At 48.4% G+C, this 12,712-nt stretch overlaps 1 protein-coding gene across 1 annotated transcript in view; it reads left to right on the top strand.

Annotated features, from left to right (window-relative positions):
• Positions 1–12,712, top strand: part of LOC110510810 (plexin-A4) — a 473,690-nt gene that overhangs the window by 397,140 nt on the left and 63,838 nt on the right. Inside the window, exons 18-22 of the mRNA XM_090213615.1 lie at positions 389–628; positions 2,707–2,859; positions 5,418–5,652; positions 7,592–7,734; positions 12,377–12,645. Coding sequence (XP_090069741.1) covers positions 389–628; positions 2,707–2,859; positions 5,418–5,652; positions 7,592–7,734; positions 12,377–12,645 — 1,040 coding nt within the window. The remainder of the gene's footprint in view (positions 1–388; positions 629–2,706; positions 2,860–5,417; positions 5,653–7,591; positions 7,735–12,376; positions 12,646–12,712) is intronic.

Below are 12,712 nucleotides of genomic sequence, written 5' to 3'. Positions count from 1 at the left end.
TGACCATGTATCAATACTAACATAACTATTACTGACCATGTATCACTACTAACATAACTATTACTGACCATGTATCATGTATCAATACTAACATAACTATTACTGACCATGTATCAATACTAACATAACTATTACTGACCATGTATCACTACTAACATAACTATTACTGACCATGTATCATGTATCAATACTAACATAACTATTACTGACCATTTATCAATACTAACATAACTATTACTGACCATGTATCAATACTAACATAACTATTACTGATCATGTATCATGTATCCCTTTATCTGTCCTACTATAAAATAAATATACTATAATGACATAAAATAGCGTAGTGGTCCATACTCATCACCCTGTGCCCTCTCCTCTCTCCCAACAGATATGCCAGGTGTTCAGCCCCACGTCCATGCTGTGCCAGGCCCCAGAGCTGCCCATCAGCCTGGGCAGGCAGAGGGAGGTGCCAGCGCGGCCCGATGAGTTTGGCTTCATCCTGGATGACGTGCAGGCAGTGCTGGCCCTCAACAACACGCCGTTCATCTACTACCCCAACCCCGAATTCGAACCCCTCCATGTGTCTGGGGTGCTGGAGCTCAAGCCTGGCTCCCCCATCATACTGAAGGTGAAGGGGGACTTGTTCCTCTCTCTCTCTCTCTCTCTCTCTCTCTGCCCTCTCTCTCTCTGCTCTCTCTCTCTCTCTCTCGCTCTCTCTCTCTCACGGTCTCTCTCTCTCTCTCTCTCTCTCTGCTCTCGCTCTGCTCTCTCTCTCTCGGCTCTCTCTCTGCTCTCTCTCGTCTCTCTCTCTCTCACGGTCTCTCTCTCTCTCTCTCTCTGCTCTCGCTCTGCTCTCTCTCTCTCTCGGCTCTCTCTCTGCTCTCTCTCGGCTCTCTCTCTCTCTCTCTGCTCTCTCTCTCTCTCCGCTCTCTCTCTGCTCTCTCTCGGCGCTCTCTCTGCTCTCTCTCTGCTCTCTCTCTGCTCTCTCTCTCTGCTCTCTCTCTCTCTCTGCTCTCTCGCCGCTCTCTCTCTCTCTCTCTCTGCTCTCTCTCTCTCTCTCCGCTCTCTCGGCTCTCTCTCTGCTCTCTCTCGGCTCTCTCTCTCTCTCTGCTCTCTCTCTGCTCTCTCTCGGCTCTCTCTGCTCTCTCTGCTCTGCTCTCTCTCTCTCTCTCTCTCTCTCTGCTCTCTCTCTCTCTCTCTGCTCTCTCTCCGCTCTCTCTCTCTCTCTCTGCTCTCTCTCTCTCCGCTCTCTCTCTCTCTGCTCTCTCTCTCTCTCCGCTCTCTCTCTCTCTGCTCTCTCTCTGCTCTCTCTCTCTCTCTCTCTCTCTCTCTCTGCTCTCTCTCTCTCTCTCTGCTCTCTCTGCTCGGCTCTCTCTCTGCTCTCTCTCGGCTCTCTCTCTCTCTCTCTGCTCTCTCTCTCTCTCCGCTCTCTCTCTGCTCTCTCTCGGCGCTCTCTCTGCTCTCTCTCTGCTCTCTCTCTGCTCTCTCTCTCTGCTCTCTCTCTCTCTCTGCTCTCTCGCCGCTCTCTCTCTCTCTCTCTCTGCTCTCTCTCTCTCTCTCCGCTCTCTCGGCTCTCTCTCTGCTCTCTCTCGGCTCTCTCTCTCTCTCTGCTCTCTCTCTGCTCTCTCTCGGCTCTCTCTGCTCTCTCTGCTCTGCTCTCTCTCTCTCTCTCTCTCTCTCTGCTCTCTCTCTCTCTCTCTGCTCTCTCTCCGCTCTCTCTCTCTCTCTCTGCTCTCTCTCTCTCCGCTCTCTCTCTCTCTCTGCTCTCTCTCTCTCTCCGCTCTCTCTCTCTCTGCTCTCTCTCTGCTCTCTCTCTCTCTCTCTCTCTCTGCTCTCTCTCTCTCTCTCTGCTCTCTCTGCTCTGCTCTCTCTCTCTCTCTCTCTCTCTCTCTCTCTCTCTGCTCTCTCTGCTCTGCTCTCTCTCTCTCTCTCTCTCTGCTCTCTCTCTCTCTCTCTGCTGTCTCTGCTCTCTCTCTCTCTCTCTGCTCTCTCTCTCTCTCCGCTCTCTCTCTCTCTCCGCTCTCTCTCTCTCTCTGCTCTCTCTCTCTCTCCGCTCTCTCTCTCTCTGCTCTCTCTCTGCTCTCTCTCTGCTCTCTCTCTGCTCTCTCTCTCTCTCTCTGCTCTCTCTCTGCTCTCTCTCTCTCTCTCTCTCTCTCTCTGCTCTCTCTCTCTCTCTCTGCTCTCTCTCCGCTCTCTCTCTCTCTCTGCTCTCTCTCTGCTCTCTCTCTCTCTCTCTCTCTCACGGTCTCTCTCTCTCTCTCTCTGCTCTCTCTCTCTCTCTCTCTGCTCTCTCTCTGCTCTCTCTCTCTCTCTCTCTCTCACGGTCTCTCTCTCTCTCTCTGCTCTCTCTCTCTCTGCTCTCTCTCTGCTCTCTCTCTCTCTTCTCTCTCTCTCTCTCTGCTCTCTCTCTGCTCTCTCTCTCTCTCTCTCTCTCTCTCTGCTCTCTCTCTCTCTCTCTGCTCTCTCTCCGCTCTCTCTCTCTCTCTCTGCTCTCTCTCTGCTCTCTCTCGCTCTCTCTCTCTCACGGTCTCTCTCTCTCTCTCTCTCTCTGCTCTCTCTCTGCTCTCTCTCTCTCTCTCTCTCTCTTCTCTCTTCTCTTCTTTACATGTTTATAGTCTACATAGTCTAGTTATATCAATGTATGCATACCATTTAAACAAAACAATACCTTACCCAGTCCAATGCCATTTCCTTCCTGTTTCTCAGGGGCGGAACTTCCTCCCACCCACCAATACCAACGGTAATAACGGCAAGCTGAACTACACGGTTCTGATTGGTGATAAACCTTGTCTGTTGACCGTGTCAGACAACCAGCTGCTGTGTGAGTCGCCCAACCTGACAGGGCGACACAAAGTCTTGGTGAGTGACACACACACACACACACACACACACACACACACACATACACACACACACACACACACACACACACACTGGTCCCCATTCCAACCCCCCCACCCACCTCCTGCTGTCCCGGGCCAGGCCCAGACTATAATCTAATCGGACCGTTGGGTTATACTGTCCACTCTCAACATTCAAACAGAGAAACAACAAATAACTGTTTCAATAAGAGGGATTAGGCAGGCACAAACTCAATGAAGGTTCCATTTGTGGTTCTGAGACGCTTCCTGCTCTGCCACCTGGACCAATGATTGATGGGCAGCAGAAGAAGAGAGACAGGCTACCAGACCCATTACTGTAAAATAGAGCAAGACAGACAGAGAGAAAGGCTACCAGACGCATTACCGTAAAATAGAGCCGGACAGAGACAGGCTACCAGACGCAATACCGTAAAATAGAGCGAGACAGACAGAGCGACAGGCTACCAGACGCATTACCGTAAAATAGAGCCAAACAGAGACAGGCTACCAGACGTATTACTGTAAAATAGAGCCAGAGAGACAGGCTATCAGACACATTACCGTAAAATAGAGCCAGACAAAAATCAAGACAGAAAGAGAGACAGACAAACAGACATCAAGGCAATATGTCTCTTTCTCTGCTCTGTTTTATTCATGTTTATAACAGTGGACCATTCAAGATGCATTTTATTCCCGCTGATTCACAATCTCATTTCATAAACCACTTATGCAGTTTTGTTTCACAATAACCGTTGGAATACAAGGTTTCTGATGACACCACCCAGGAGGTTCACAAAGACAGAACCTTCAGAACCACGGTCTAAGTGTGTCCACACAATAATCGTTGGAATACAAGGTTTCTGATGACAGCACCCAGGAGGTTCACAAAGACAGAACCTTCAGAACCACGGTCTAAGTGTGTCCACACAATAACCGTTGGAATACAACGTTTCTGATGACACCACCCAGGAGGTTCACAAAGACAGAACCTTCAGAACCACGGTCTAAGTGTGTCCACACAATAACCATTGGAATACAAGGTTTCTGATGACACCACCCAGGAGGTTCACAAAGACAGAACCTTCAGAACCACGGTCTCAGTGTGTCCACACAATAATCGTTGGAATACAAGGTTTCTGATGACACCACCCAGGAGATTCACAAAGACAGAACCTTCAGAACCACGGTCTAAGTGTGTCCACACAATAACCCCTTTTCTCCTCTCCCCTGTCTCTAACCCCTTCTCCACTGTCTCTCCACCTCTCCCCTGTCTCTCCCCCCTCTCCCCTGTCTTTCCCCCCTCTCCCCTGTCTCTCACCCCCTCCACTGTCTCTCCCCCTCTCCCCTGTCTCTCCCCCCTCTCCACTGTCTCTCCCCTCTCCCCTGTCTCTAACCCCTCTCCCCTGTCTCTCCCCCCTCCACTGTCTCTACCCCTCTCCCCTGTCTCTTTCCCCTCTCCCCTGTCTCTCTCCCCTGTCTCTCCCCCTCTCCCCTGTCTCTCCCCCCTCTCCACTGTCTCTCCCCCTCTCCCCTGTCTCTCCCCCTCTCCCCTGTCTCTCACCCCTTCTCTCCTCTCTCTCCTCTCTCTCCCCCCTCTCCCCTGTTTCTCACCCCCTCTCCCCGTCTATCACCCTTCTCCCCTCTCTCTCCCCCCTCTCCTCTCTCTCCCCCCTCTCCCCTGTCTCTCACCCCTTCTCTCCTCTCTCTTCTCTCTCTCCCCCCTCTCCCCTGTTTCTCACCCCCTCTCCCCTGTCTATCACCCTTCTCCCCTCTCTCTCCCCCCTCTCCTCTCTCTCCCCCTCTCCCCTGTCTCTCACCCCCTCTCCCCTGTTTATCACCCTTCCCCCCTCTCTCTCCCCCCTCTCCCCTGTCTCTCCCCCCTCTCCCCTGTCTCTCACCCCCTCTCCCCTGTCATTCCCCCCTTTCCCCCCTCTCCCCTCTCTAACCCCTCTCCCCTGTCTCTCCCCACTTTCCCCCCTCTCCCCTGTCTCTCCCCCCTCTCCCCTGTCTCTCCCACCTCTCCCCTGTCTCTCCCCCCTCTCCCCTGTCTTTCCCCCTCTCCCCTGTCTCTAACCCCTCTCCCCTGTCTTTCCCCCCTCTCCCCTGTCTTTCCCCCCTCTCCCCTGTCTCTCCCCCCTCTCCCCTGTCTTTCCCCACTCTCCCCTGTCTCTAACCCCTCTCCCCTGTCTCTAACCCCTCTCCCTTTCTCTCTCCCCCCTCTCGCCCCTCTCCCCTGTCTCTCTCCCCTCTCCCCTGTCTCTAACCCCTCTCCCCTCTCTCTCCCCCCTCTCGCCCCTCTCCCCTGTCTCTCTCCCCTCTCCCCTGTCTCTAACCCCTCTCCCCTGTCTCTAACCCCTCTCCCCTCTCTCTCCCCTCTCTCGCCCCTCTCCCCTGTCTCTAACCCCTCTCCCCTGTCTCTCTCCTCTCTCCCCTCTCCCCTGTCTCTAACCCCTCTCCCCTGTCTCTAACCCCTCTCTCCTGTCTCTAACCCCTCTCCCCTGTCTCTAACCCCTCTCCCCTGTCTCTAACCCTTCTCCCCTGTCTCTCCCTCCCCAGGCCCGTGTGGGCGGCATCGAGTTCTCCCCGGGCGTAGTCCACATCACGTCAGACAGTCCGCTGAGCAGCACGGCCATCATCAGCATCGCCGGCGCCGGTGCCCTGCTCATCCTCTTCATTGTGATAGTGCTCATTGCATATAAACGCAAGTCACGCGAGAGCGACCTCACCCTGAAGAGGCTACAGATGCAGATGGACAACCTAGAGTCTCGTGTGGCCCTGGAGTGTAAAGAGGGTAAGGATTCACATTATTTTTACATTTTCCATGACACCCAAAAGTAAAATTCCAATTCACACACTTATCAAGAGAACAATCCCAGGTCGTCCTTACTGTCTCTGATCTGGTGTACTCAATAAACACACGTTTCATTTGTCAATGATGTCATTTTTTATTAAGGTATCTTTGCTTTTACTCAAGTATGATGATTGAGTACTTTTTCCAACACTGTCAATAGAGTCAGCGAAATGCTGTTGCATGAGCAGCACCACAGTTTGTGATGGGCAAGATGCAAGACATCGCTCTCACACAGTATCTGCACGTGTGCACGGGTTCACCTCCCGCTGTTACAACGTGGTACCCACGGGACAGAAACAGTGGAGAAGTTTAGCCTCACGCTCCAAAGCTCTTAGTTGTTGCGGAAATTGACCCAATATGCTCTTTACTCTGTGTATCTACAGTTGAAGTCGGAAGTGTAAATACACTTAGGTTGGAGTCATTAAAACTCGTTTTTCAACCACACTACAAATTTCTTGTTAACAAACTACAGTTTTGGCAAGGTGGTTAGGACATCTACTTTGTGCAAGACACAAGTAATTTTTCCAACAATTGTTTACAGACAGATTAATTCACTTATAATTCACTGTATCACAATTCCAGTGGGTCAGAAGTTTACATACACTAACTTGGCTGTGCCTTTAAACAGCTCGGAAAATACCAGAAAATTATGTCATGGCTTTAGAAGCTTCTGATAAGCTAATTGACATAATTTGAGTCAATTGGAGGTGTACCTGTGGATATATTTCAAGGCCTACCTTCAAACTCAGTGCCTCTTTGCTTGACATCATGGGAAAATCAAAAGAAATCAGCCAAGACCTCAGGAAAAAAAATGTAGACCTCCACAAGTCTGGTTCATCTGTACAAACAATAGTACGCAAGTATAAACACTATGGGACCACGCAGCCGTCATACCGTTCAGGAAGGAGACACGTTCTGTCTCCTAGAGATAAACATAGTTTGGTGCGAAAAGTGCAAATCAATCCCAGAACAACAGCAAAGCACCTTGTGAAGATGCTGGAGGAAACAGGTACAAAAGTATCTATATCCACAGTAAAACTAGCCCTATATCGACATAACCTAAAAGGCCACTCAGCAAGGAAGAAGCCAGACTATGGTTTGCAACTGCACATTGGGAACAAAGATCGAACTTTTTAGGGAAATTTCCTATGGTCTGATGAAACAAAAATGGCCATAATGACCATTGTTATGTTTGGAGGAAAAAGGGGGAGGCTTGCAAGCCGAAGAACACCATCCCAACCGTGAAGCACGGGGGTGGCAGCATCATGTTGTGGGGGTGCTTTGCTGCAGGAGGGGCTGGTGCACTTCACAAAATAGATGACATCATAAGGTAGGAAAAGTATGTGGATATATGGACAATGATCCCAAGCATACTTCCAAAGTTGTGGAAAATGGCTTAAAGACAACAAAGTCAAGGTATTGGAGTGGCCATCACAAAGCCCTGACCTCAATCCTATAGAAAATGTGTGGGCAGAACTGAAAAAGCCTGTGCGAGCAAGGAGGCCAACAAACCTGACTCAGTTACACCAGCTCTGTCAGGAGGAATGGGCCAAAATTCACCCAACTTATTGTGGGAAGCTTGTGGAAGGCTACCCAAAACGTTTGACCCAAGTTAAACAATTTGAAGACAATGCTACCAAATACTAATTGAGTGTATGTAAACTTTTGACCCCATTATGATGACATTTCACATTCTTAAAATAAAGTGGTGATTCTAACTGACCTAAGACAGGGGATTTTTACTACGATTAAATGTCAGGAATTGTGAAAAACTGAGTTTAAATGTATTTGGCTAAGGTGTATGTACATCCGACTTCAACTATACGTCATGTCGCTGACTCTACCTTTAAGGAGACTGTTTGTCCGTTTATCCCCTCAGCCTTTGCCGAGCTGCAGACAGACATCCATGAGTTGACCAGTGACCTGGACGGAGTGGGCATCCCCTTCCTGGACTACAGGGCCTACACCATGAGGGTCCTCTTCCCTGGCATAGAGGAGCACCCTGTTCTCAGGGACCTGGAGGTAAGAGCTGCCCTGTCAACTGCCTGACCAAATATCACAACGGCTGCCCTATCATCTGCCTGACTGAATTTCACTTCAGTTTAGGTCCTAAACATTGTTCCTCGTTAAATCCCTGACGTAGAAAAACACGCATATCTCAAAGTGGTTTCCATCAATGCATTCTAATTCAACAGTATAAAAGCAAATGAAAGGCACAGTGGGGTTACGGGCAGAATTAAAGCTGTCGTTGTTTGTGCTCACGCTCGGTAAACAAATAACACTGTCTCTCATTAGTGCTTGACGCAGTAGTCCAGTCAAATCTCTTGTTAGTAATGGTAACAACATGTGACAAGACTGTTTCTCAGAGTCGAGGACAAATTAAAAGTATAGCGGAGAGAAAAGCACATCAACTCTGAACTGACAAGCTAGTTATTTATTCCCTAATAACAGTGATGGACAGTGATAATTGAACAACTTCTAGCTGCGAGGCACCGATTTCACAGGCTCAGAGTCGACCATGCGGGTGCCTGATGAGAATTCCCCGTTATAAGAAAAATTAATGATGTTTTAATTGGTATAAATGTCCCGTTATATGAGGGAGTTTAATGTGAAATGAAACCTAATGAAAGTAGCAGTGGGCTCATCTCTGGCTGGTGATAGCTGGTTAATTGTTATTGATGTGGGAGATGATACAGGAAATAGCCCTTATTGGGCTTGGAGCAAATAAAGTGTGGATGGGCAATCTCCAACAGTGCATATTCATAGTTTGTAGAGTGAATTTGATTGGGTTGAATCTCTCTCTCTCTCTTTATAAAAGGATTAGAGCTAACGTCTCAATGACTCAAATGTACTAATATTAGCGACGACTCTAGGCCTACCTGTTAAATCTCAAGAAGATATACATTGTATTTTTCCTCAGAGAATATGGAAAATGGATGCCTACCTTTTCTCCTGATTTTGTGATAGTAATCAGTAGGTGGGATGTTGAATAGGACTGTTTGATTATGGGGCTACAGTGGGATGTTGAATAAGGCCGTTTGATTATGGGGATACAGTGGGATGTTGAATAGGGCTGTTTGATTATGGGGCTACAGTGGGATGTTGAATAGGGCTGTTTGATTATGGGGCTACAGTGGGATGTTGAATAGGGCTGTTTGATTATGGGGATACAGTGGGATATGGAATAGGGCTGTTTGATTATGGGGCTACAGTGGGATGTTGAATAGGGCTGTTTGATTATGGGGATACAGTGGGATGTTGAATAGGGCTGTTTGATTATGGGGCTACAGTGGGATGTTGAATAAGGCTGTTTGATTATGGGGCTACAGTGGGATGTTGAATAAGGCTGTTTGATAATGGGGCTACAGTGGGATGTTGAATAGGGCTGTTGTTTGATTATGGGGATACAGTGGGATGTTGAATAAGGCTGTTGTTTGATTATGGGGCTACAGTGGGATGTTGAATAAGGCTGTTTGATTATGGGGATACAGTGGGATGTTGAATAAGGCTGTTTGATTATGGGGCTACAGTGGGATGTTGAATAGGGCTGTTTGATTATGGATGATACAGTGGGATGTTGAATAAGGCTGTTTGATTATGGGGCTACAGTGGGATGTTGAATAGGGCTGTTTGATTATGGGGCTACAGTGGGATGTTGAATAGGGCTGTTTGATTATGGGGCTACAGTGGGATGTTGAATAAGGCTGTTTGATTATGGGGCTACAGTGGGATGTTGAATAGGGCTGTTTGATTATGGGGCTACAGTGGGATGTTGAATAGGGCTGTTTGATTATGGGGCTACAGTGGGATGTTGAATAGGGCTGTTTGATTATGGGGCTTCAGTGGGATGTTGAATAGGGCTGTTTGATTATGGGGATACAGTGGGATGTTGAATAAGGCTGTTTGATTATGGGGATACAGTGGGATGTTGAATAAGGCTGTTTGATTATGGGGATACAGTGGGATGTTGAATAAGGCTGTTTGATTATGGGGCTACAGTGGGATGTTGAATAGGGCTGTTTGATTATGGGGCTACAGTGGGATGTTGAATAAGGCTGTTGTTTTTATTATGGGGATACAGTGGGATGTTGAATAAGGCTGTTGTTTGATTATGGGGCTACAGTGGGATGTTGAATAAGGCTGTTGTTTGATTATGGGGATACAGTGGGATGTTGAATAAGGCTGTTGTTTGATTATGGGGCTACAGTGGGATGTTGAATAAGGCTGTTGTTTGATTATGGGGATACAGTGGGATGTTGAATAGGGTTGTTTAATTATGGGGCTACAGTGGGATGTTGAATAGGGCTGTTTGATTATGGGGATACAGTGGGATGTTGAATAGGGCTGTTTGATTATGGGGATACAGTGGGATGTTGAATAGGGCTGTTTGATTATGGGGATACAGTGGGATGTTGAATAAGGCTGTTTGATTATGGGGCTACAGTGGGATGTTGAATAGGACTGTCTCATGGTACATCTCAACAAATCTCCACTGTTTCCCTCTCTCCCTCTTTCTCTCTCTTTCTCTCTCTCTCTCTCTCTCTCTCTTTCTCTCTCTCTCTCTGTCTCTCTCTCTCTCTCTCTCTCTCTCTGTCTCTCTCTCTCTCTCTCTCTCTCTTTCTCTCTCTGTCTCTCTGCTCCTTTTTATACATGTTTTATTGAACCTTTATTTAACTAAGCCAGTAATGTCAGACGTTATGAAATAGACGAGGGTTTAACAATAACTCTTGCACAGTGTGAACTGCAGATGACTGTGTCCTCATGGAAAGCGACAGCGAGGAAACTTGTGCTCCCTGACAGACGCGTCGCATAGAGAGACCGTTGCTCTCTCCAATCGATCCTGACAGATCAAAAAATGTCATCTCTGTAGGTGCAATTTATGAAAACGGGAAATCGCACGCCGACTGACTAGACTAGCGTAAACGGCGCGGGGACAATTTCCGCCCGTGGAGGGGAATACACCACACACGCTGCTTTCATCTTGCGTCAGCTTTGCCTGGGAACAACGTTCATATTGTGGAGTCAAAGAAATAAGCAGGGCTCTCAAAAGACTTAGTTCAAATGACTCCACCTTCAAAAGGTGCAGAACTCCTCGCTCTCCCAGATATCCTCCCATGCTGACTCTCCCAGATATCCTCCCATGCCGACTCTCCCAGATATCCTCCCATGCCGACTCTCCCAGATATCCTCCCATGCCGACTCTCCCAGATATCCTCCCATGCCGACTCTCCCAGATATCCTCCCATGCTGACTCTCCCAGATATCCTCCCATGCTGACTCTCCCAGATATCCTCCCATGCTGACTCTCCCAGATATCCTCCCATGCTGACTCTCCCAGATATCCTCCCATGCCCACATTCCAGGCTGTAATCATTAGCACACACAGTCATTTGAGAGAACCAGGTCTTAACAGACTGCCATTTGAGAGAACCAGGTCTTAACAGACTGTCATTTGAGAGAACCAGGGTTAAACAGACTGTCATTTGAGAGAACCAGGTCTTAACAGACTGTCATTTGAGAGAACCAGGTCTTAACAGACTGTTATTTGAGAGAACCAGGGTTAAACAGACTGTCATTTGAGAGAACCAGGGCTAAACAGACTGTCATTTGAGAGAACCAGGTCTTAACAGACTGTCATTTGAGAGAACCAGGTCTTAACAGACTGTCATTTGAGAGAACCAGGTCTTAACAGACTGTCATTTGAGAGAACCAGGGCTAAACAGACTGTCATTTGAGAGAACCAGGTCTTAACAGACTGTCATTTGAGAGAACCAGGTCTTAACAGACTGTCATTTGAGAGAACCAGGTCTTAACAGACTGTCATTTGAGAGAACCAGGTCTTAACAGACTGTCATTTGAGAGAACCAGGGCTAAACAGACTGTCATTTGAGAGAACCAGGTCTTAACAGCTAGGTTGGTTATTACTGCGTTGTCGGAACTAGAAGCACAAGCATTTCACTACACTCGCATTAACATCTGCTAACCATGTGTATGTGACAAGTAACATTTGATTTGATTTGAATTGAGCCAGTGGAGTGATAATGGATTTGGCTGGAATGGGAGATGCCAAGGCCATGGAATGAGTTATTCCCCACAGTCAGTCAGTCTATAGTCTATCCCTGGATGTCTGATTCCTCTAGTGTTGGGTCCATGTTACTCTAATGACGAGGGATGTAGTGATGTCTGATTCCTCTAGTGTTGGGTTCATGTTACTCTAATGACGAGGGATGTTGTGATGTTATGTTACACCCATGACTTGGGCCAGGTGTTTGGCATGACCATGTGGTCCTTTGTATCTCAGTTGGTAGAGCGTGGTGTTTGTAATGCCAGGGTAGTGGATTCCATTCCCCGGACCACCCATGTGTAAAATGTATGCATGCATGACTGACCCCAAACCTTGACCCCAAACAGTCTCTGTATCTGAGACAAGTGTGACCTCTGACGGGGCGGCATGTTAGTGGTTAGAGCGTTGGACTCCCCGTGCTGACAAGGTAAAAATCTGTCATTCTCCCCCTGAACAAGGCAGTTAACCCACTGTTCCTAGGCTGTCATTGAAAATAAGAATTTGTTCTTAACTGACTTGCCTAGTTAAATAAATAAATTGTCATCTAAGCGTATCCGTCTCTCCTCCCTTTCCTCTCTTCTTCTCCTCCCTGTCTCCCAGGTGCCGGGCTACAGACAGGAGCAGGTGGAGAAGGGCCTGAAGCTGTTCGGCCAGCTCATCAACAACAAGGTCTTCCTGCTCTCATTCATCCGCACGCTCGAGTCGCAGCGCGGCTTCTCCATGCGCGACCGCGGCAACGTGGCCTCGCTCATCATGACAATGCTGCAGAGTAAACTGGAGTACGCCACCGATGTCCTCAAGCACCTGCTCTCTGACCTCATCGACCGCAACCTGGAGAGCAAGAACCACCCCAAGCTGCTGCTCCGAAGGTGAGGGGAGAGGGGAGAAGTGTGTGTGTGTGTGTGTGTGTGACTCTCGTGGGCCATCTCTGGCCTC

Source organism: Oncorhynchus mykiss, chromosome 21 (genome assembly GCF_057628025.1).
Source record: "Oncorhynchus mykiss isolate SJ-2025 chromosome 21, ASM5762802v1, whole genome shotgun sequence".
Taxonomy (NCBI): domain Eukaryota; kingdom Metazoa; phylum Chordata; class Actinopteri; order Salmoniformes; family Salmonidae; genus Oncorhynchus; species Oncorhynchus mykiss.
Note: the sequence above shows the minus strand (reverse complement) of the source record. Positions and strands in the feature narration are given on the sequence as shown.